General features: G+C 48.0%; 2 protein-coding genes across 2 annotated transcripts in view; one reads left to right on the forward strand and one right to left on the reverse strand.

Annotated features, from left to right (window-relative positions):
• Positions 1-100: 100 nt before the first annotated feature.
• Positions 101-6,070, forward strand: CIAO1 (cytosolic iron-sulfur assembly component 1). The gene is made up of 7 exons (XM_049652213.1): positions 101-431; positions 1,012-1,160; positions 1,314-1,425; positions 1,528-1,616; positions 1,863-2,064; positions 2,696-2,783; positions 3,661-6,070. The coding sequence occupies exons 1-7, from the start codon at positions 293-295 to the stop codon at positions 3,899-3,901; spliced, it is 1,020 nt and encodes a 339-aa protein (XP_049508170.1). The 5' UTR covers positions 101-292; the 3' UTR covers positions 3,902-6,070.
• Positions 6,071-6,751: 681 nt separating this feature from the next.
• SNRNP200 (small nuclear ribonucleoprotein U5 subunit 200) overlaps positions 6,752-24,280 on the reverse strand; it is a 28,950-nt gene continuing 11,421 nt past the window's right edge. Inside the window, exons 15-45 of the mRNA XM_049652202.1 lie at positions 23,729-23,922; positions 23,399-23,522; positions 22,025-22,174; positions 21,671-21,781; positions 20,994-21,125; positions 20,624-20,812; positions 19,859-20,056; positions 19,303-19,455; positions 19,109-19,189; positions 18,752-18,835; positions 17,775-17,881; positions 17,320-17,438; positions 16,873-17,027; positions 16,571-16,760; positions 16,190-16,363; positions 14,622-14,782; positions 14,085-14,312; positions 13,537-13,728; positions 13,269-13,447; positions 12,929-13,080; positions 11,967-12,075; positions 11,048-11,156; positions 10,361-10,550; positions 10,102-10,266; positions 9,756-9,877; positions 9,391-9,534; positions 9,115-9,291; positions 8,646-8,806; positions 8,449-8,530; positions 7,292-7,384; positions 6,752-7,188 (exon numbers count right to left, since the gene is read on the reverse strand). Of these exons, the coding sequence (XP_049508159.1) occupies positions 7,045-7,188; positions 7,292-7,384; positions 8,449-8,530; positions 8,646-8,806; positions 9,115-9,291; positions 9,391-9,534; positions 9,756-9,877; positions 10,102-10,266; positions 10,361-10,550; positions 11,048-11,156; positions 11,967-12,075; positions 12,929-13,080; positions 13,269-13,447; positions 13,537-13,728; positions 14,085-14,312; positions 14,622-14,782; positions 16,190-16,363; positions 16,571-16,760; positions 16,873-17,027; positions 17,320-17,438; positions 17,775-17,881; positions 18,752-18,835; positions 19,109-19,189; positions 19,303-19,455; positions 19,859-20,056; positions 20,624-20,812; positions 20,994-21,125; positions 21,671-21,781; positions 22,025-22,174; positions 23,399-23,522; positions 23,729-23,922 (4,569 nt within the window). The 3' untranslated portion in view covers positions 6,752-7,044. The remainder of the gene's footprint in view (positions 7,189-7,291; positions 7,385-8,448; positions 8,531-8,645; positions 8,807-9,114; positions 9,292-9,390; positions 9,535-9,755; positions 9,878-10,101; positions 10,267-10,360; positions 10,551-11,047; positions 11,157-11,966; positions 12,076-12,928; positions 13,081-13,268; positions 13,448-13,536; positions 13,729-14,084; positions 14,313-14,621; positions 14,783-16,189; positions 16,364-16,570; positions 16,761-16,872; positions 17,028-17,319; positions 17,439-17,774; positions 17,882-18,751; positions 18,836-19,108; positions 19,190-19,302; positions 19,456-19,858; positions 20,057-20,623; positions 20,813-20,993; positions 21,126-21,670; positions 21,782-22,024; positions 22,175-23,398; positions 23,523-23,728; positions 23,923-24,280) is intronic.

Below are 24,280 nucleotides of genomic sequence, written 5' to 3' on the forward strand. Positions count from 1 at the left end.
CCCGGGCGCGCCGCCGGCTCCCTGCGCAGGGCCTCACGGGACTGGTAGTTCGAGACTGTCCCGCGGTGCTTTCCTCATGGGGTGGGGGGAAATTGACTACAACTCCCAGAGGGCAGCACGGCCGCAGCAGCGGGCACTTCAGTTCCCAGGAAGACCCGGGCCTTCGGGCGGAAGTGGCGGGACCCGAAGGCTTTGGAAGGCCGGAGTGGGCGTCGCGGGGGTTTGCACCGACTGGCTCGTTATCGGCGCTCCTGCATCTGCCCACCTCCTCCGCACCCTGCTCCGGGTCGTCATGAAGGACTCGCTGGTGCTGCTGGCCCGCGTCCCGGCACACCCGGACTCCCGCTGCTGGTTCTTGGCCTGGAACCCCGCGGGAACCTTGCTGGCGTCGTGCGGTGGTGACCGTAGAGTCCGCATCTGGGGAACAGAAGGTCTGTCCCGGCCTCGCTGCGCGACCCTTGCTGCCGTGGGTTCCGCGTGCGCGTAATGTGGGTGCCGGGCTTAGGGAGTGCGCAGCCTTTGGGGCAAGCCGACCCTGAATGGGGTTACAGGCTAAAGGGGAGGAGGGAGAGGCCGCCTTCAAGTTGGCCACTCTGGGAAAGACTTTTTGGGCAAAGGAGTCGGCAAGTATTGGAAGCAAAAACGTCAGTAGGCTGGAACTGTCGAGGGGATTGTGATAATTGCTGAGGCCGGAAAGGGAGAAGAGAAGGGTGGTAGGAATGTATCGTGCAGAGTAATTTGCTACACAGGGTGAAGTTTAAATTTTATCCTGAGAGCATTTGGGAGCCATTGACAGTTTTAAATCAGGAAGGTGACTCCTCAGATTTGTTTTATAAGGATGCCTCCAAAGGAAGTAGAGGAAGTTACAGCTTTCTGAAAGCATGTTGTTAAATATGCCTGTTGAGCCCAGCATGGCTCCCGCACTAGCCCTTATTATCTAACGGCATTGACAGTGCTTCTGCACGTTCTAGTGCACCCAGCTCCAGAGACTGGCCTGTCCTCTGCTTTTAGGTGACAGCTGGATCTGCAAATCTGTCCTTTCCGAAGGCCACCAGCGCACTGTGCGGAAGGTGGCCTGGTCTCCCTGTGGCAATTACCTAGCCTCTGCCAGTTTCGATGCTACCACGTGCATTTGGAAAAAGAACCAGGATGACTTTGAGGTAACCAGGCTGGATGGGAGCAGGATTGTTGCCTTTTTGCTCCCTAGGGCTGTTTCGGGAACCTGAGCCAACCTGGACTAGCTGGGCTATACCCATGTGAAGAATCCCAGGGGTCTCAGCTGTTTGATTCTTGTCTCTCTTCCCTTTTCACAGTGTGTAACGACTCTGGAGGGCCATGAAAATGAGGTCAAGTCAGTGGCCTGGGCTCCTTCTGGCAACCTCCTTGCCACCTGCAGCCGAGATAAGAGTGTGTGGGTCTGGGAAGGTGAGTCTAGGTCCTTCCAGACGCAGTTGCAAGCCAGTGAACAGACTCTATATCCCTGACAGGGTCAGCTGGTGGGCTCCTTTTTTTTCCCCCCTCCCACAGTTGATGAAGAAGATGAGTATGAATGTGTCAGTGTCCTCAACTCTCATACACAGGATGTCAAGCATGTGGTTTGGCACCCAAGCCAAGAGGTAAGTGTGAGGTGAGCTATCTCGTTGGGAAGAAATTTCGGTGTGGAGTGTTATGCCCAGCCTTCCTTTCCTCTTCAGCCTCAACCTGGCTTTTATGGGGGATCTCTATCTGTGGCTAAAAGTATTTTTAATCCCTTTATAGAGACAGATCCCTGGGACTGTCCTAGCTGGGAGAGATCTTGGAAATAGGCACTTCCTGAGCCACAGAGACAAGTGCTGTGTTCCCTCTCTCCCCCACACCCCCAGCTGTTAGCCTCTGCCAGCTATGATGACACAGTGAAGCTCTACCGGGAGGAAGAGGATGATTGGGTATGCTATGCCACCCTTGAAGGCCATGAATCCACGGTGTGGAGCTTAGCCTTTGACCCCAGTGGCCAGCGCCTGGCGTCTTGCAGTGATGACCGTACTGTGCGTATCTGGCGCCAGTATCTACCAAACAACGAGCAAGGTGAGGGGCCAGAGAGCTAAAGGAGACTCCTCTTTCGTGCGGTTTATAGTCTACTAAGGGTCTGAGACATATAGATGAGTCACAGCAAATTGGGGTAGAAAGGGCATGTGCCACAAGAGGGCTCCCGAGTGAGTACTGGCAGAATCAGGGAAGACTGTGGAAGAGGAGCCATTTCATCTGAATTTGAAAGTATACAGGACTTTAACACGAGGAATTTAGCATGAGAATTCTGGGTGAATACAGAACAACATGAGCAAAGGCATTGAAGGCGTAAAAGCCTAGATTTATGTCAGGAACCCTGATTCCTTTAGATGGAGGATAGGGTGTAAAGGATTCTGGGAGAAATAAGGCAGGTTGGGTGGCTGGTTGGTGGCCTTAAAAGACAGGCCAACTAGTCAGACATAGTCCGTAGCAAAAAGTTTTTAAAAAACAGGACATTTCCTTCTCAGCATTCTGGAAAAACCCCTGTCTGGCCACAGTATGTAAGGCGGATCAGTAAGGATGGGGACAGAGGAACGAAAATGAGGTCTCAGATTGAAGGTGGGGGTAAGGGAGGGCAGACTAGGATCTCCTCCCCTGAGATGCCCGGGACACAGACATGTCTTAGGCTCAAGAGAAGTCTGTTGTGCAGGGGTGGCATGCAGCGGCTCTGACCCCAGCTGGAAATGTATCTGCACTTTGTCAGGCTTCCACTCCAGGACCATTTACGACGTTGCTTGGTAAGACCTCCATCCCCACATCCGCCCATTTGGAGAGATTTTAGAGAAGTCAAGACCCCGTGCGTCTCTCTACCACCTTTGAGAGTACATGGAAATGGAGACCAGCCACTTTCATTTATTCAAATCGGGCAGACTGTCTAGCTCAGAGCTGGCTGGCCTGAGGTTCACAGGAGCCGGGAACAGACTTACAGACCCAGGCCTGTACCTATGTTAACATCTAGGCTGTGAGGGCAGCACCAGCCTTGTGGTAGGGGTGGGTATGGGGGGTGGTCACGGCATCATACCATCCAGAAATATTTATTCTTAAAATTGGGACTCATGGCTGGGGTTTTTATGGTTGGTAACACTGACTCTACCCTTATGGAGTCTAGAAAAGCCATACCATTCATCTAGGAGAGTCCGTCAGAGGGCAGTTCTGGCCATAACTATCTGTCTGTAGGAAAAAATCCTAAGCAATGAAAAGAGTCGATGTGCATCTAAGCTTTATTTATATTAGCAAACGTTTGGGAATAACGAAAGTGACCTTAAATAAAGTATGGTGAAGTTCAGTGCCCTAGTACTGTTCAAAAAAAAATGGTTAAGAATAGCTCACGACAAGGGAAACTGCTTAGGCTAAGTGAAGAAAGTGCAGCTCAGAATCGTGGAGTTTTGGGGTTGACCGGGGAAACCCAACCTAGATGGCAGCACTTGAATTCAGGGGGGACAGATTTGTGGCTGTGGTTAGTTAGGGAAGCTTTTCAGTAATAGGCGTTTAGCTGAGGCCTGCAGTTTGGGAAGAGCTGGCCAAGGACTGTAGAACCAATCTCTTGTGCCTAATTTGCCAAGGGGGGGATGGAGGAGCCACTTGCATACTCACTGATGCACATGTTCCTCTCAGGTGTCAGCTGACAGGGGCCCTGGCCACAGCTTGTGGGGATGATGCCATCCGTGTGTTTGAGGAGGATCCCAGCTCAGATCCACAGCAGCCCACCTTCTCCCTGACAGCCCACTTGCCTCAGGCCCACTCCCAGGATGTCAATTGTGTGGCCTGGAACCCTAAGGAGCAGGGGCTCCTGGCCTCCTGCAGTGACGACGGGGAGGTGGCCTTCTGGAAGTATCAGCGACCAGAAGGCATCTGAGCTACCTTCACCTTGGAGAGCTACCTTGACCTTGGACAGAATCATGGCTTCCCAGAAAATGCCGTAAGACTTTCCCAGCCCCAAGAGGACCTAGAAAAGCATCCTTGACCTTCGCTTAACTTGGCTCTCTTCCATTCACACTTGGGTAGAAGTACAGAGTCACAGAACTGCTCACTCTCCCCATCCTTTGACATGGGACCCTTGGTAAAGAGCTACAGAACATCCGGTGCATTGTGGTCGTGCCACAGATCTTGCTTGCTTGAGGGCAGTGTTAAGTTCTGGGGGATGAATATAGTATTTATAATCACCTTATCTCTATGTAGAAAGGATGCCTCTTAGGCCTTTCAGAAATTGGAAGCTTTGTAGAAATAGGTCATCTGAGTCCCAAGTCCAATTTTATAAGGACATTCACAATTTAAAAGAAGTCCATGGTGAGTCCTTTTCTGAAATTGGTCCTGCCTTCCTGATTTCTGGGTAATCCTTACAGATAAGACGTTCAAATCAAGATTGAAGGAAACTTTTTAACGTAGGCTGGTTTAGGGGAAGATACACTTCTGCTTTCTCTTAGAAACCCTCGTGTATCTTCTGTGCCATATGCTGTGGTGGCAACTGAAAATGCTGAAAAATAAATGAAGACATGAACACTAGAAGTTATTATTGGCTAGGCTGTACATTCTCAGTGGGGCTAAAAATTAGTTTCTGAAAATTTTAGCAAAAAAAATCTAAGAGACCGTTTGTGACCCTCTTAAAGGGCCACCAGTTATTAAATTTTCATGGCGGGGGCAAGTAGGAAAAAGATGGCTAATAAGGCTCATTGGAGGCATAATGAAAAAGGGTAGAGAAGAACTCCATAGGCAATCAGTTCTTCAGTGTCACCCAGGTTGTCTTCTGCAAGTCACTTCCAAATGGGTTTTGACTTGAGGACCATCCTCAGAGCTACAGCCTTCGCCTGATTTTTTACACCACGAAAATTATGACCTTAGACTTGAAAACACACCTGAGGTAACACCTAGCACAATAGCTCTCAGAGTGTGGTCCCAAGAGCCTTTCAGGAGATCTGAGAGGTCAGCTGTTGGCACCTTGGCAGGAATAAAGGCAGCGGCAGCCAATACCAGTGGTCATGGTCTTCAGCCGCCTTGCTCTCCTGGTAAAAAAAATACTGGTAACCTCACTTAAGAAATATCCTGGATAGAACCAATAAAAAGTTTGTTAAATCTTGACCCCTAAGAATGAGCTAATATTCTGACAGTGGAAAGCATGATAAAGCCATTCTGTACACTGAAGGTGGTCTTGACAAAAAGTTGTACAGTTGAGTTACAAGCTGAATTAGGTCTTCATGGCATACCATTTTTACTCGAACTAGCAAATTGTTATTTAGAATTGGCTATTTGGCAGACATTTGCTGGGAAACAGATGGAATGAGACTTTCACTTCAAGGGAAACTGAGTGTTGCCAGTGAAAAAATAGAGCTCTCAAGCAAAAATGAGACTTGTATTGCCACCATGAACTTGACATCTTCCCAACACTTAAGACTTTTCTGATTAGATTGGTGGTACTAACAGATGTGATTTGTATGATGAAACGTGTCATTTGGAAGATTTGCCTAAGTCCACGAACCAACATTTTTCAAATGAGTCAGGCGCGATGTCACGAAATCATTCGTGGGTAAGAGATTCATTCAAAACGGGTTTTAACAATAGAGGACAAAAAGTTTATTACCGATGAGGTTTCAGATTCCACACTGCCTTTAAAAAACTCACTTGCAGAGTCTCGCTGTAGTATCTAGTAGCCGATCGCCTGAAAGGCTTGAAAAGCCCCTCCCTTTTCTGACTTTATGTCTGTATAAAATCAGCTTTACGTCATTTCACTTCAACTCAAAACAATATACAAAATTGTAGAAACAGCTATGAGAATGTCTTCCATTAAACCAGACATTAAAGATCTGTAAGGGTGCCTCGGTGGCTGTCGGTTAAGCATCTGTCCAACTCTTGATTTTAGTTCAGGTCATGATTTCACAGTTCGTGGGATTGAGCACCCCCCCCCCCCCCACACACACTGCGCTCTGCACAGACACAGAGCCAGCTTGAGATTCCCTCTCTTCCTCTCTGTCCCTCTCCCACTTGCATTCTCTCAAAATAAAAAAAAATAAAAATAATTGTAGAAGTGTAAAATGCAGTCTTCTCCCTGGATTTGTTTTGGAAGGTAGTTTTCATAAAAAATTATTTTTAAATGCATTTTGTTTTAATCTTTAGTATAGTAAAGGTCGATAGATGATAAAATTTCTTTGGGGTTCTTAATTTATTTGTAGTGTAAAAGGGGTCCTAAAGTCATATTATTTGAAAACTACTGGTTTAGAGAAACTGAAAATTATCTCTAATTTTATGCACATTTATTCCTAAAGAACAGAAGGCAAGAATTTGAAGAGGAAAATTTGTAAATCTAAGATCACAAAATTGCTTTACCAAGACTGGGCCCCACCCAGCTGGTGCATTTTAATCCCCTTTTTCTGCTACTGCCTCCTTAAGGGAGGGGAAACTGCAGATCGTGAGAGACTAACATTCAGTGTTAATTCCCACAGTAGTGCTGATATCTGGGTAACAACTGAGGTAGTAGACAAGGGCATAAATCTGACCAAAGAGAAGCTATCTCACATTGATCCCTCCCTCACACTGACTAAAATCGCTGTGGGTGACAGCCCAGCTAAACAGTAGCCTTATCCTCTACAGGTATTCATTATAAGCAAGTTCAATGGCTAAAAAAAACAAAAACAAAAAAAAAAACACCATCGTTTTGGCCAAGGGCCTTAGGTAGACAAAAGAAACATTCCTTTGGAAACACTGCAAAGACAAGTGGTTTCTCCAAGTTATTTTATTAGAATGTTTGACAAAAGGAACTACACAGAACATGGCTAAAAATGCTGTACACAGTTTATGCTTGACAGTTACGGGACACCTGCAGACACTGGATCCCAAGTCTAGATGGCAAGGTAACAAGAGGGCAAAGTAGAGGAGGGGGGCCGGGACAGTACCTGCACTGACTGGCCAGACCTCACACGAACAGATCCGGTCCCCACAGGACTGTACATCTTCCTGATTCAGGTGCAACTCTTCTCTCCTCTTTGCAAGAGTTAAGTGCCTCTGGACTCAGTCGGAATCACTGTCTGTCTCCGCTTCTTTCACATCCACGCTGAATTTGTATTCCTGGTCACATCCCATGTAAGCATCACTCATGAAATACAGAGTGTAGTTGTGGGCGCCAGTGGCTGGGGCCACAAAGTCAAGCTTCACCTACAGAGAGCAGAAGAAATCCAGGTGAGCATGAATGCAGTGAGGGAAGAATTCTCACCCTGACCCCAGCTCAGAACAAATGCCAGGGCCAGCATACACTCACCTTGGCCTTCTGCTGCAAGGTCAGCCTCTTGATGGAGATGAGGCTATTGGACTTGGCATCGCCGATCACTACCCACCAGCCCTCTTCACGTTTCTGCAGTGACCAAAAGCCAAGAATTTCGGCACGTAAAACTTGACGGCCATGAGACCATAGGAATGATTATAAAAGCAGGAAAGAAAAGCCCAGATAGAAAGCTTTCTAAAATTTCCTCAATTTGTTATAACTAAGATTTCAAAACTATCGAAAGGTATCTCAAATGAACTCCACTTTTAAGTAGCAAATGAACTCATTGTGGGTTCTGGCTCATTTCCTTATTTGTTCCAGAACGTCTTCTCCCATTCAGTCCTTGTCACTGAATCCAAGATTCCACTATTAGAGATCTAGCCTTTGTGGCCAGGCAGCTGGGTTCTCAGAGATCCTTTTTAAGTAAACACATGTGTGAGATAAGCAAAACATGTTAACATGGAGACAAGCTGCCGACAGAGAGGATCCAAAGCAGGCCTTGCCTCTAATGAAAGCCTCTCTGCTGGGCATTCCTGTCAGAAAGCCCAGGTGTTGGTTTAAAGCACTCTTTCCCCAGAGCCTATTAACTAGTTTGTAAAATAAAACATTACAACATATCCGGTTTCTGCTTTCAGTCTTCAATTATTCTCTCATATAAGGGATCAGACTTTTTTTCTGGTGGTAAAGAACCAAGTAACTAGAAGCAGAGTGAGGGGTAGTGAGAGAGGAGAGAGAAGAAACGGACTGGAAAAACCCAAGTATCCCAGAGCCATTTAAAAACAAATGCATCTTAACAGTCATAGAGAATGACAATACTGTAGAAGTGATGTCTTTAACAATGATCAGTCACCTACTAAATTGTTTTAAAGCAAAAAACAATCAACAAAACCACCCATGGCCCCAAGATTAATTCTCAGCTTTGTGTCTTGTCATTACTCTAAATTTCCCTTCCCCAGTGACAATGTGCCCTTGAACTCTGTACTCTAGCCAATGGCTAAGGCCTCCAGAAGGCACCTCATACCGCTACTTAAAAACGGAGTTGGAGATTCCTTTTGACCATTTAAAAATCTTAGTTATATCAAACTGTCTTTCACAGGGACATTTCAAAAAGCTTTCTATTGGGTTTTTGTTTTTGGCCAGCTATGAAAACACACCTGTGGAAAGAGAGGTGCTATCACAGGGCCCGTGACCTCCTCCTCTCGCTCCAGCTGCACCAGCACCACAACTGGCCCGCCACTGTGGGAGAAGAGTAGGGCAGCACATCAGCAACGTGGCAGTGGGGTCAGAGCGCACTGTCATGTTGTACCCAGCAGGGACCCTGGGGCAGGGCACCCGGCTGACCATGGCTCACCTGCGGATGCTGTCCTTATCCACCACTTCATAAGACAGCTCGATATTAGGGTAGCGGTTGCAGAAACGGGCCACGTCCGCGATCTGGCTGTCAGACAGCTGAAGCAACGCATTTCGTTCTTCATCTTCCATCTCCATGATGTCAAAAACACTCTCTACTCCCTGCAGTGCATATTCAGAGGTCAGGGAAGGAGAACACATACTAACGGCAAACGAAACCTGGCTCCAAACAACTGCTGGTTCAACTCCTATGCTATCAGATCATCTAAATACACGATTTCAGAAAGAACACAGCCCACAACTGTCCAATCGTCAGGCTCCCTAGTACCTCAATACGTGACACCCTCAGGGGAACCAGAACTAGAACCCCCCCTGTACTGTGACTCCCCTCCCACAACCGTCACAAGTCCCCTCCTTCCCCTAGAAACTTGGCTCAGCCACCCAACAATCCGGGTCCAGATTCAGCTCACCTTGTCTGTACAACGTTTAATATGCTCTGAGGTGAAGTGTGGCAGCTGTTTCAGGTATGAGTCCTTGGACCACATGGCTTGGGTGACCATCTGGGCCAGCTCCATAGCTGCCAGAGCAGGGCTAAGCCACCCATTGCTGGAAAGGACATCCACACAGGCCTGGATGAGCCGGATTGCCTGAATCGAGACAGGAGTACAGGACAAGGTAGGGTTGGAACCACTACTTCACAGGCCACCACTGGCCCCTCCACACCCGCACCCGCACCCACGCTATACCTTGCTAAGAATTTCCTCAGTATCCGACTGCAGCTCGGCACTCAGCTGCATGCGGGACAGGTGAGCTTGCAGAAGCAGGTTGGTCTTGACATGTGGGTCATTGAATTTAGGATTATTCAGCTTATGGGGGACCTTCTGAGCCAACTGGAGAGTGGAAGAAAAATAGCTGGTGGTGAACAGGTGACCCTGCCTGAGAACAGCTCTCAGGCCCAAAGTACCACCTGCCCCAAGCTCACAACCCTTCAAAACAGAAGTGTGGGTGATGTGTTAGGATCTTCCTGTGGTGACAAGGACAACATGTGCTCTGGGCACACAGGCCAAGTTTCAACTCTAAAGATGTCCTCCTGAATCCAAGATGCCCTCACCTGCCGCAGGAGGTTATCTTCATGGTGCCGGATGGGAATGTTCTCGTACTCCGCCGCATTGGAGATGATTTCAATAAGCCCTCGCACCTTGGTCTTGGCATTCAGGGACATGCTGAAGAGCTCTGACAGCCAAAGAGAAGGAGAAACGGGAGGAGTCAAACGCAGGTAGAAAAGGAGCAGGCAGGAGAGTTAACTGGATTACTCCTCCCGACCCTATGATACATCCCTGGAATGTGCTTCCAGGGCACTGGAAGCCCTGTGCTCTCTCATCCCAGTGGGCTGCAGACCCCTGCATAAGGCTTCTTTAGCTTGGGCTCCCCAGACACAGCCCCTGCCGGCCCCTCACCAATGGTGGTGTAGTTGATGTAATAGTAAGCAGCGATCATGCCCAGGTTCAGAGGTGCCACATCCATTTCATCCTCAATGCTGATGCACTTGGACTGCTCTAAGTCACTCAGGGTCTGCTCCACAAGTTCGGACAAGTGGTCAGACAGGTGACGATGGGAGATCCCTGCAAAGGTGAGAGAGAAGTGGGGAGTCACAGGGAGACTGGCCGGCAAGGTCTATGAGCCACAAAAGGATACCGTGCTCCAAAGTCCACTGACCCTGCAGGTTGTAATAATTGGGGTTCTGTGTCATGCGGCGGTACAGAAAGGTCCAGGTGAGGTAGTCCACAGCATCCTGCTTGTTCTCAATGGTCTTGGTGACAATCTCAGCATTGAAATGGTCATGCATACAGTGGTCCAGGTGGGACTCTACTGGCAAGGGCTCATATAAGAACTTTTTGAAGAAATCCTACAGGTTGGAAAAGGACAGACAGTAATACTCAATGACAACATGGTCACAATGAAGGGCCAAGGGCAAATCAACAGGGAACGGCCCTTGTGTGACAGACATAGCTAATACAATAATGGAAGAAATCGGTTGCAGAGACAAGGTGAACTAGGTCTGGACCTGGAATGCTGGATGTGTGTGTCCGTTCCCACTGGCATCACTGGGTATTTTTATGGTGGGAACAGGGATACAGCAAGTCACACAGGCCTAACAGTACATGAGAAACCACCCAGAAGGTGAAAACCTTGACACATGGGAGTCCACAGCAGTAGCAAAAACAAAGGGCTACAAAATTCCACGTGGCTAAGAGGTTTATTACCAAAGCAATGTGGAAAATTAAAAAACAAACAAACAAAAAACAGAAGTTGACAGAAAAACTGTAAACAATGAAAGGCATCTATTAAAGAATCTACTCTGAGGCCCAGGATCTCAAGAGGGTGCACAAGGCCAGGACTGACCTTTTTGGAGCCCTGGCACATGATAACACAGCGCCCCTCATCATCCTGCAAAGGGCGGTTGGCATGGCCCACCATCTGAAGCACGTCGTAGATAGGGTAATCCACATACCTGGTGACAGAGAGAAGAAGGCAGGCAAAAGGTCCGTCACCACAGAGGCCATACTCAGGAGGCTAAGACTACCTCAATGTCAAAGAATAAAATGTAAACATAGGACACAGTGGCAAATTACAGCTGACTTCTGTATTTACGGCTTCTTGTGCTCAGGTACTAGCTTCACTTGTTTAGAGATCATTACAGTTTTCAAGTTTAAGAGCTGGGACTCTGCTGCTCAGGGTCCTTAAACCAAAGCTACCAACCCACCGAGTGCCAAAAGCAAGTAACTCCCTGTTAAAGGATCAAATATGTAAGTCAAGCTCCCCAAAGACGTGTATACTTCAAGAATTCTCAAGTCACCAGGCTTAAATCCATACCTAGACGCAGTTTTAGGCATTAAAAATAAGCCCATAAATAACAGTCACTTAAAAAAAAAGCCTGCATTTTGAGAAAAAAAATTAAGAGTTAAATCATTCAATTTTTTTCGGAGAAAAACGGATCCTTCTACTTCTCGTCACCACAAAGGTATGTGACTTGGACCATATCACCTTCCCAGTCTATAAAATACACGAGTTAACTACCTAATCTCCAGCTCAAACTTCCTGGTTCTCTAACTTGCTGAAATGAGAGGAAGATCATAAAAGCAAATGTGAACCTAGGTCCTAAGACTAAAAAAACTCTCCGACACCTGGCTGTGGGGGAACCTCAGCTGACTGTTTAGTTCCCTAACACTTCTTTTTCGTAATAGCTAATTTCCAGATCTTCAGATGTTATGTTCATTTTAGGAGGAAGGTTCCCGTTAATGCACAGCACAGCTAGACTCACGCATGAATCTTGCCATTGTAGTACTGGGTGTCCATGATGATCACCAGGTGGGCGGCCACATTCATGCCCCAGCAGAGACTCCGGGAAGCTACCACCACCTGGATAGCCCCTGGATAGTAGAGAGAAGAAGACTGAGTGCAGGGCTCACTGGGAGCCTCCTTCTGTGCAGATAGGGGCTTATCCTGTGCTAAGTTTCAGAACTCAGAGCAAAGCGTGCTGGGAAATGAGCCCTAATAATGTCTAAGGGTTAACACAGTACTAGAAAAGGGAGCTCTATGCTGCTGTTGCCCTGCTTGGGGGCCTATCCTAGGGGAAACAAGGTAATCTTGGGACCGAATCCGAAGCCCAGAGAAAGCCAGGGTTAGCCATCTGCCCGACACACTGGCCTTGTTGACTGGAAAAATGCTAACACCAACTCAGTCATAGGCCGGCTCAGTACACGGCAGCAAAACTGAGCTAAGTGCACATCAAACCAAATAGATTCAAGGGCCAATGAGTGCCAGTAAGTGGTTCTGGCAGGAGCATCTCCATTGCAGCTCCAACAAAGAATGTCAGAGTGACAATACTCTATGTGAAATGCCAGAGGTCAACAAGGGACAGTGGCACACAGGCCACCCAAGGGAGACTCTACCGTTTACTACATCTCTAAGGTCTAACAACCTTGGCGAATCTGGTATCCATAGAAAACCAGGTCTACTGGTCAAAGGTCTAGAAAACCAGGTTCTGAAGTAATACGACCATATGTGCCTGTTTTCTCAGCTAGCCAGTAGGGATAATATCCTACCTATACCACAAGGTTACTGGGAAAATCAAATGAGATAATACGTAAAACAATCAGAAAAGCATTTTGAAGGTGGTAAGTGTGCAGTAGGGAAGTATCACCCACACCCTAAAGTTTCGTTCCTACCACCTGTGACACTCCCAGATACAATCTCCCTCTAGGCCACAGCACTTTTTTTCACCTGAGCTGAAGAGCTGTTCTACCAGGCGTCGCTCCATGGGGCTGAGCCCCTCGTGCAGGTAGCCCACTCCATTTAACAGTGTTTCCTTAAGCGTGCTGTCACTTAGTTTCTCCAGGTACGGGATCAGATCCTTCTCCGTGCAGTGCAAAAACCTAAGCAGCACGGGCACTGATTTAGCTCATAGCAGTTCCAATCCCTTGCAAGACCCTTCCAACTGTGCGGTTGCCCAGCCCCTGGCCCCAATGGGGCTAACCCCCACCCTCATAAACAGAACACTCTTCAGGATCAGCCAACCTCACTGACCCAACTTCCCCCCCCTCCCCCGCCCCCGCCATCCCACCTCTGCCGCTGGATATCTGCTGCACACGTGGTGAGAATGTCAATTGCAGTGAGGCGGGTCTGCTTTCGAGACGGAACAAAAACAATGACAGGCTTCTTGGGAGAGTGTTTGGTGATAGCATGGTACACGGGCTTGGCCATGGAGAGCAGGCGAGTTTGTGTATGGCTAATGTTGAAGCCCTGGAGACGGAGGAAAATGAAAAGACAGAAGTTACAATACCTGGTACTTCAACAAGAGGCCACGCAGGAACGGGGAGAGCGGGCCCTACCTGGATGTGCAGCTCCAAGGGCACAGGGCGCACGTTAGGGTGGAAGTTGAAAGTCGAGGTGGCACTGCACCCCAGCCAGTGGGCCACATCCTTGGCATTCGAAAGCGAAGAGCTAAGTGCCACAATGCGAATGGGTCGCTCAATCTGGGAGGAGATGTAGCGCATCCGGGAGCAGATCACTTCTAAGACAGGCTGGGACAGAGGCGGGGAGTCACTAGGGGCCCGGGCTCTCCTTCCCCATCCTCCACCCTGACTTAGGCTTTCTGTCTAGTTCAACCACCTCAAAATCATCACCTAACTCTTCCTTCTAATTAAGGGCTCTGCAATCTTTGGTTCTACCTCCTCCATAGCAGCCAATCTTCACTAAGCAATGCTATTTTCCAAGAGTACTACAAAAAAGTCTCACAACGTCCTTTTGGAATAGGGTGACAAGCAGAATCCTCCTGGGAGAAGCACCTAGTCTATGGCCTCAGACCCAAACCGAAGTCCCCAAAGCTAAGGACACTCAGCCAATCGCAGCCCCTCCAGTGTGCAAGGTTAAGCCATACCCCATTCTCGCCCCCGATAAGGTGGACTTCATCCACCACGAAGAGGTTGATGTTTTGGACATTCTTGCGCTGCTTCCACCGCCGAGAAAGAATGTCCCACTTCTCAGGGGTGCTGATGATGATATTGCCCTTGCCCAGAAGCTTCAGGTCCGTGCTAGTCTCCCCCGTCAGGAGTACCACCTTCTTGTTGAGCCTGTCCTGGAACTTCTCATACCAGTCCATGTAAACCTGGCACGCAGGGAGAGGAAGGGCAGCAAACATCAGGCCATGACAGGCATCGTTTCATTTGTAATGAGAATTGCCTGAGAAGCCAGAGAGACCTGATGGTCTGTAGATCTCAAGCTACCTTATGATCCCACACTGACCTTTAAGAGTATTTTTCTTTAGGACACAAACTGGGGACGTGAACAAAAGCAAGCAAAGGGTCTCGCCCCAATTAACCCTGCAAATTTCAAGGGCTTAGAAAATCTTGATCCGGACTCAGATAAAAATAGCTTCAGGGAAAATTCACACGTGACACAGCAGCACGCCACATACCTGCTCTGCCAGAGCCTCCATGGGAGTGATGTAGACACAGCGTCCCTCTGAGTTCTGCAGCAGCATCCGCAGGATGGCAAATTCCGCACAGATGGTCTTGCCGCTGCCCGTGGGGGCCCCCACGAACACATTGTCATCACTGTTGTAGACGGTGTTGAACACTGGAAGCCGGCAGAGCAGCAGTGGGAACATCAAAGAGAAAAGACACTCAGACCACTCCTCAGAACAGAGGACACCCGGAGAAACTCAGCCAGTCGACTGCCAAGTGCCGACAACGAAGGGGGAGGCATCAGGGCCTCTAATTACGGTCAGCCTACTACACCTCTCCCCTCATGCTCTCCCTCTCACACAGAAGCAACAGGCGAAAAGCCCAAGACCAAGAAGTCCAGTAGCAGGGAGATCTGCAAGGTGGCAGAGAAAGTAGACCAAGTATCCGGTGCTTCTCTGCCAGTCTTCTCAGGGACCAGGATACGGAACAAAAAGGAACTGGCTACCATTCTCTGGCTACCCTCCGACACTCTCCTTGAAAGAAGGTAAAGCCTCAGTCCTGGCAACAAGACTGGTTAAAGTCAGTTGGGGGGGCACCTGGGTTGTTCAGTCGGTTAAGTGTCCAACTTCGGCTCAGGTCATGATCTCACGGTTCGTGAGTTCAGGCCCCCGCATCAGGCTCTGTGCTGACAGCTCAGAGCCTGGAGTCTGCTTCAGATTCTGTGTCTCCCTCTCTCTCTGTCCCTCCCCCGCTCACACTGTCTCTTAAAAATAAACATTAAAAAAAAAAAAAAAAGATTGGTTAAAGTCCAAGTTCTGTTTATTAAATGATTCAGTTGAGGTGCCTCTCTGTGCCTAGCTTCCTCATCTGTAAAGCAAGACACTAATAATAGTATCACAAGTAGTAAATCCCCCATAGGATCAGTGAGAGGAATAAAAGAGAAAATAACCAGGTGTATTCAGCCAAAGTACTTAGGAAACAGGACATGCCCTGTGAACATGCCTGTTATTTAAAACGACAGACAGGGGAGTGCCTGGGTGGCTCAGTCAGTTGAGTATTCATTCGACTCTGCTTTATCTCAGGTCATGATCTCTCAGTCTGTGGGTTCGAGCTCCGTGTCAGGGTCTGCGCTGACAGTGCAGAGCCTAGTTAGGACTCTCTCGCTCTCTCCCTCTCTGCCCCTCCCCTGTGTGCGCTCTCTCAAAATAAAAATAAACTTAAAATAATGCATTAAAAAAAAATGAAGGGAAAGGAGGCTTCAGTCAACACTGCACATGCTGCACACACATGAACAACAGGAGCACAGATCCAGCCTCCTGAGCCTGAGAAACAACAATGCACCATAATACGACCTTGTTCTGACCCTCCTCAATGAGACAGGCAAATAAGCAAAGGAAATCTAAGAGTAACCAAGGACTGAGAAAGGAAGAAGTCCTAGTGTGCTCCAATAGTTGCCACTGATGAGCTCCCACACCTACCTGAGCGCCCTACGTCCCTTCTTGCCACTGAACATATCTGTCTCTACGGAACCTTTAAGGTCCTCCAGAGGAATGAACCGCGTGGAGATGGAAACACCTACCTTGGGTCTGGATGGGGTTGAAGAAAGGAAATTTATCCTGGTAAAGGCTCTCAAAAGCACTGTTTCTCAGGGCAGACACGGGCAAAGGCTGCAGGTCCAGAAGCTCGGTTGGAGGTGGGTACTTCTCCGGTAGGATCAGGTGCCGGAAGGAGACAGGCAGCTGGGTCTCACAAGCTGCCAGAACAGAAACGGGAGAGGTCATAAGCACTCCTCTCTTTACCTAATGACCCCTCAGAGCCCCTCCATGCACACTGAAAACCCCAAAGCAGCAGCAGATAGTATCACTCTGACCCCACGAAGTCCAGTCCAGCACAAAGTGAAAGACACTCTTGATTCCCCCAGAAGACCTGTCCCTATGGGACCGTACAGAGACACACTCACAGAGCCAGCGGTCAGACACCACTCGGATGAAGTACTGAGGGGGCAGCGGTTCAAAGACAGGAACGAAAAACGTAATGAGGTGCTCATCCTGAGCATACTTGGCCTTGAGTAGAAAATACTCATGGTGGAGTATCACCTCACTGTCTACATCCTCCACCAGAATCCAGAATGCCTCTGACGAACCGTGGACCTGTCAACACAAGCACAAGTAAAAGGAACACGAGCCAGCGTGGACTTGCACCTCCAATCCAGCTCTCCTCAGGGGCATTCGCGAGTAGTCCCTGCGCCAAGCAACACCTCACCTTTTCATCCCACTGGAAATCCGGCGTGATGGTCAGCTCCACTTTTAGGGTGGAGCGTGTGATAGGCTGCAGGTGCACCGACAACTCCAACTTGGGGAAGAGGTGGACGTACTTGTGGATGGTCTTCCCCATCTTCGGCATGCGGATAAGCTCCCCTAGAAGGACAGGAGGGTACAGGGGCTGCAGCCCAGCCTTCCAAGCACAGCTGCAAACCGGGCCTTGAGGGCAAGTGGCAGAGTCCGCTCTGGCGGGCAGACTCCTCCTCCCTCCACTCTCAGTGCAGTCCAGAGGAGTCAAAGTCCCGGGACCAAGAGCCAGCCACGTTACTTCAGCAGAATAGGAGAAGTGAACACAGGACAGTAGGGCACCGGGCCCCAGAGACAGAAAGCAAGAGGGCTTAGAAAGATTTCTGAGCAGTAAGGACAAGGAGGATAGCTCCCCACACACCTATCTCATTATGATTCAGGTCATACAGACGCTCGAAGGGGAAGTTTTTCTTCTCGATCTTCTTCACTACCTCCTCAGGGAGTTTCCGGAACTGGCGCAGAGGACACATGGACTGCCACCTAGCCAGGAAGGAAACATTAACTGTCAGTCCCCTGTGAAACAAACTGCCTTTGTCATGGCTTCCAATTAGCTGTGACCACACAAAACAGTCATTAAAGGAAGGCATCTGGAACTGTACCAGCAGTGACACTTGAAAGCCATCACTCATCACCACTCTCCTCCCACCCCCAGGCTCCACCTCCAAGGGCCCTCCCTCTTCTCAACTTTCAGCCAAGTTCAAGTCCCATCTCATGAGTGAGGACCAGAGATAAGAGCACTCCCAGGCTTCCCCACGACATCCTCAGCCTGGGGACCTTAACTTATGGTGACCGGCTCCCAGCCCAGTGGGTCCTTACATGCGCTTATCAATCATCTTGCAGAGGTTCAGTGTCTTGTCTGTAAGCTGCGCCCAACCTCGATTCAGGACAATTTCAAAGATGGCACGCATCAACCTGCCAGCCGACTGGGAAAGATAAAGCATTCCCTCTGTTAAGTCCCCACCATCCCCAACCTAATGAAGCCACTCTACACGTGGCTTAATTACCTCAAGCTCTGATGCAATCGGTCACACCTCTCAAAAATAAAGCCCTCTGTAATTACTCCCCCACCCTTTTTAAAGACTTTTTTAAAGTTTATTTATTTGTTTTGAGAAAGAGGGAGAGCAGGGGAGGGGCAGAGAGAGAGAAAGAATCCCCATCTGTACCGTCAGCACAGAGCCCAATGCGGGACTCAAACTCACGAACTCATGAGATCATGACCTAAGCCAAAATCAAGACTGAGATGCTTAACTGACTGGGCCACCCAGGCGCCCCTGCCTTTCCCCTTTTAGGTAGCTGATGTTTGCTGAATGCAGAATAGTTAGAAAAGGGCAGCTCGAGCTTACTGTACAACATCTTAACCTAATAACCATTGTGATTTTAAAGTTCGGCTCATTTAGCACTCAGGGTTCTAGCGAAAGCAAGGATGCTAATGACTTGCCCTCAAAGGTAAAGACGAACTGTAGCTAATAGAACCTTTTGCCATTTCTGGATTTACAGATGAGCCTAGCCGTAGTGGAAAGTCACTCTCTGTAGGGAAGCAGACATTGTGTCTTGTGGCTCTCCCTATGGAACCTGCCCAGCACTCTCTCTTAAGGCCCTACCTCTCCTCACGCTCAAGATCAGCGACACAGAATGGCTATGCCATATGCACATAATCAACGAGCCAACTAGAACAAAACTTGGCCTTCTCCCCTCCTCACTAGCGTCAGCCCTGTTTTTTCCAAGACACACAACAGCACAAGGGACTGGAACTGTTTAGGCCTCTTCTCCCGGCAGCACAACTGCGCTCTCACCTGCGTAACATACACCATGTCTGCCATCAGCGCAAAGCCCTCCAATTTCAGCTGTGAGATGAAGGCTTGGAGAAGCACATTGATCTGGAAAAAAGCAAGGTCAGCAAGAAGATCGCCAGCCATTGATGGTGCAAGAAGGTGAATCACACTTCTGCTCTGGGATCCATGGATCATGCCGAATCGGATCCACAACTCCCGCTTTATAGGCATTAAATAACTGCTACTCCACATAAAGAACATGCGGAAAGGATGCAAAACCCAGGAAAACTGAGCAAGTCATCGAACATGAACGTAGATTCAAGGTTCACTTTTTACAAAACCATCCAATCCTTATGCCAAGCAGAGGAGTGAGCTCACCTTTGCACTGGGTTCCTCAATGCTCTCCTTTACAGGGATGGGCACCCTCTCCAGCAACTTCTGCAGCTCCAGCTTCTCCTCCTGCCACAAGAAGGGAACCGGTCAAGGAAAAGCCAGGTGACTAAGGAGAGAACCCATCCGGCGACTCAGCAGTGAGTACCAACCACCCGTCCCAACACGCTGTGTGGACTCACCTCTCTCACAGTGATGTTCTTGAACTCTGAAGACAACGAGAAGACTCTGAAAAGCTCAATTTCACTTAGGGTGGGCTTCAGCAGCTGGTTGTAGGTCTGTACCGTGTCATTGGTGATGTAGTAGTGGCTGGCTATACGGCCCAGTTCTGTCACCTATGAAGGAGGAAGACTCAATCCAACGGCGATCATTAACAAGTGGCAACCTCTCACTGTAGACAACAGGGGCCCACTGGAGGAACTCACAGCAACAAGAGTTTCTGGCCCAAGCACATGAAGAAAGATGGCACAACAAACTGACCTATGGTGAACTGATGCCCACACAGAAAAGACAGGTGAATGAGCTGCCTCGACTCAAGTGACAGAAAGCAGGCACCCTCAGGTTCTACCATACCATTTTAGAGGTTCCCAGATTCAAAGGGCACAGTCTAATCCCACCTGTTTTTCTACACAATGGGCAATTACACAGGCAGTGCTCAAATCAAGAAAACAATTTAAAAAATTGCCTGAGATCACCACTTTTACTGAGACCTGTGGCTCAATCCCTCAACCCACTCACCTGGAAGTTGCCGGTCTTCTTGTCATACTTGACCAGATTGTTCTTATCCAGCATCAAGGCGGCAGTATGAACCAGATCCAGTCGGCGCTGGTCCAGCAGGGGATCTCCCTTGAGGTCATCATGAGAGATGCCATAGAGGGTTGGGGATCGGAGCATTCGGATATACAGATAGGCATATCCAAGCCAGTTCACCGCATCCTACAAGAGAAAACCCGCTGGTCTGCGCATGGAGTAATTATGTCCAAATGAAAAGCTCCCAGAGGTCACTTAGAAATTAATTCCAAGGACGCCTGAGTGACTCAGTCGGTTAAGTGTCTGACTCTTGATTTTGGCTCAGGTCATGATCTTACAGTTTGTGGGAAGGAGCCCCAAGTTGGGCTCCACGTTGTCTCCACGCAGTGCAGATTCTCTCTCTCCCTCTCTCTCGGCCCCTCCCCTGCTCGCATGCACATACTCTCTCTCAAAATATTTTTTAAAAAAAGAGAGAAATTAATTCCCAACTAGAAGAATGTATGTTGTCTTCTCAAGGTTTCTAGTATCTTATTAGAACGACAGAGTTCTTTCTGAGATCTTGGTAACAAGGGGAATTGTCAGCCACAGAGGTGACAAGCTTCAGAGAGACTGCTTACATTGAAGATGTGGGGCACGGGGTTGGAAGCCCCTACGTGCTGGTGGTCCACAACACCACAATGGAGACCATCCCACCCTGGTACCTTGGCTTCTCTGGAGAAGGCAAGACGCGTGACGGGCAGAGCCCTTCCCTACCTTGGCATTCTGGACATTCCCCAGCACGATTTCCGCATTGAGCATGTCAGGCAACTTTGATACCATCTGGCTCTCGATAGGAAGTTGCTGATTGAGGAGGGACAGGTAGTACTGTAGCTCCCCATGAGACGTGATGAGTATGCCTTCGCCCTTGGTGTCATACTGGGGTCTTCCGGCACGTCCCAGCATCTAGGTCAGAAACAGGTTGCAAACCTTTTAAGAGAGCTATGGCCACAGAGCCTCCGGTTTTGTTCCCAGACTTCTACTTTACAGAACCCCACCTTCCATCTGCCACCTTTTTGGCCTCTTTGCATAAATTTTATACACAGGATACCTTTCCCCACTGAAAATAACCTCAAAGGCTCTATACCTGCAGAATGTCCAGTGCCCCCAGTTCTGTCCAACGCCCCTTCTCTGGACTGTACACCTGGGTGCCTTTGATGATGACTGTATGTGCGGGGAGATTCACACCCCAAGCCAGAGTTGCTGTGGAAACTAAAACCTATAGAAGCAAAGCCAAGGTAATAAAGAAAAGACGTTACCACCACAGGGTTAGTATCCCCAAGTTCTCTTAGAAACTGGCCTTAGAGCTTCTAGCAGGACTGAGGTGGGTCCCACACTTGTCAAGGTAACACTGGAATAAAGAGGAAAGGAGTCCCTTGGTTCCTCGTCTATTCAATAATTAACATTCCACGGTTCTCGAGATACTTAAGAGGTAAAACTGTAGACTAATATTAATCAACTTAAAGTTACCAGACAATTAACAATACACCCTGAGAGAGAGAACATACGAGGTCCTAACCTTACGAGGCCCTGCTTGGTGACATCTGGAGTCACTGACACGCTTCCTTTGTTATGCTTCTCAAACGCTTTCCTAAAATCACTCCTCTTCCCTGATGCAGTGGGTGAAGAGCTGGGAGAGGTGGCCAAAGTTCTATCTACCGTACCTCCCACAACCCTCTAACCTGGTTTACCATAAGGTACTGGGTGCAAACATGGCATCTGACACCTGAGGTCTTCTGATGCCTACACTTTGCCCACGCTCACCTGAATGTGTTTATCAGCAAAAAGATCCTCTACAAGCGTCCGGTCAACTCTGGTCATGCCTGCGTGATGAATAGCAAAGCCATATGGCAGAAGATCCTTCAGCTCCAGGTTCTGTGGAACAGAAAAAAAAACAGGTGAGGAGGTGAGCCTCGCTGTGGGAACTCCACAGAGACTAAGTAGATCTCTTCCCGTGAGACCCTGCCCCCTACCTATTCCACAGAACCAGACCCAGACAATCAACCTTCACCTGTGTGAAACAACAGCACCAAGATGCAGTCGAGGACTGTCTGGACAACCTCGGATTGAACCAGTTACCAGGTAGGAAACAAGAGAACCGGGCCTGTCTCTCCTCACCTTGCACTGCTCAGCTTCCGTCCGAAGGACTTCGGTGGAGGCTGAGCCCTCTCTCAGAAACAGACCCAGAGTGTCCTTCTCTAGGCACATGTCCCGGATGGCCCTGGCCGTCTTCCCAGTCTCCTTCCGGGAGTGGACAAACACCAGCACCTAAGGAGAAACCACAGTTTGCCACGGTCAAGAGACGCAGCTGCCACTGTCACTCCTCTGGCCCCATGGCACCAGCACCAGGAAGCAGAGGCTACACTGTTATGAGGCCAGAAACCCCGAGAAGAGCAATGGCAGGAAGGTATACTGATTCAGAAGCGCCTAAGACCCTGTGTGAATAAAGTACAAAGTACAGTGGCAGAGTCCTGTAGCTGGGAAACTAAGCTAACTCTTAGCATCCTATCTTTAAAACCACATTTAAGTATAATATAGATGCAAATTCAGAACTCCCAGTAATAAATCTGTGTTCAGGCACCCGACAGGATTCTAAGTCACCTGAAGAATGTGTCTGCAAAGTAACAGCTCATATACTGTATTCAATGATAGGCACTAGCCTTTGTAAAAGGACTTAGGAAGTCTCAGTATAGACTAGTACCATTTGGTAGGAAATAAAGTCCTCCAAGTATTTACTGCCGAGAAAAGATTTGTCTTGGGGCACCTAAGTGGCTTAGTCGGTTAAGCATCCAACTCAGTTTCATTTCAGCTCGGGTCATGAACTCAATTTTGTAAGTTCAAGCCCCATACTGGCAGCGCAGAGCCAGCTTGGGATCCTTTCTCTCTCCACTCTCTTAAAATAAATACACTTAAAAAGAAAGAAAAGATTGGTCTCTTCATCTAGATTCATAGGCTTTTTTTATAAAAAAATATACACACCCTGCCACTTTCCCTTGGTTTTTGTCTTGGTTAACGTGACCAAATGGTGTTTAATTAAAAAAATATATTTTTTCTAGTAAAATGTCCTCTTTCACTAGTTTTTAGTTTTCAACTTTATTTTCACTGTAAGTCAGCCAAATCTTTTATGGAAGGACCCTTGATAATGTAGAGAGACAGACTGATTATCCACACCTGGGGATTTCTTTTTTGGGAGTTTTTAAATTACAAATTCAATTTCCTTAATGGCTATGAAACTATTCAGGTTATCTTCTTCATCAAGGCTGAGTTTTGGTAGTTAGTAATTTTTGAGGAACAGGCCCCTTATTTTTTCTAGGTTGTCAAATGTACATGTGAAGTTATTCATAATAATCCTTTATTATCCTTTCAATGGCTACAGGTTCCATGTTAATATCCAATTTCATTCCTAATACTGGTGATTTGTCTTGTGTCTTTTCTCTTTATAGAAGTCAAAAATGCAAAAGAACAGAGTTTAATAGGAAACCATAGATAGACCTGATTTTTTCCAGCATGTTCCATGATTTTCTCATAGACTATTTCATTCATGATCTGGAAACGCTTGATAGCTTTTTTCTCTGTGATACCCACATAAGTCTGTTCCAGAGGCACTGGGCGGAAGCTAGAAATTCAAATTAGATAAATGAGGTTTTTGGCACAAAATAGTGAGGAAACAGACAGTTGTTTTCAATGGAAAGGACATTCTTTCCTGGATTCACACCACATCAAAACCCAAAATCTGTCTAATACCCAATCCAAAAGAGCTCCTTGAAAAAGGGGAAGGGCATCAGGAAGGTCACCCTAATCTTCTCCCAGTCTTTCTTATACCTGTTGTCAAAGTAAAAGAGGCCCTTGGCAGGATCTACACGCAGAAAGGTAGCCACATCTTCATAGTTGGGGAGGGTGGCACTAAGACCGATGAGTCGGACATCCTCTTGGGTCATCTCAATGTTTCGGATGGCCCTGGCCACCAAAGCTTCCAAAACAGGACCTCTGTCATCGTGGAGAAGATGGATCTCATCCTAAGGAATGAGGGGGTGGCCAATTACCTCTAGGGCTAGAAAAATGTAGTCCTCTTTCCTAATAGACCTATCCTGTAGTACATACCTACCAAGCCAAATAAAGAAGAAAGGGGAGCCCAAGCAAGAGAAACCCAAAGGGTGAGACAATACTCACTACGAAATACCCCAGAAAATAACATGCTCTGACCACCAAGCTGCTTTGCTAGTTTAGTGAAACCTAATGCTTTATGGCAAGAAAATCTGATACTTCAGGTAAATGAGTTCATTATAACTTCACTCAAAGATTAATTTCTTTACTAAAAATGAAGCTTCTCGGCAAACTTTATTTATATCAAATAAGGCTTCACCCCTGGGCAGT

The sequence above is a fragment of the Panthera uncia genome, assembly GCF_023721935.1.
Source record: "Panthera uncia isolate 11264 chromosome A3 unlocalized genomic scaffold, Puncia_PCG_1.0 HiC_scaffold_12, whole genome shotgun sequence".
Lineage (NCBI taxonomy): Eukaryota > Metazoa > Chordata > Mammalia > Carnivora > Felidae > Panthera > Panthera uncia.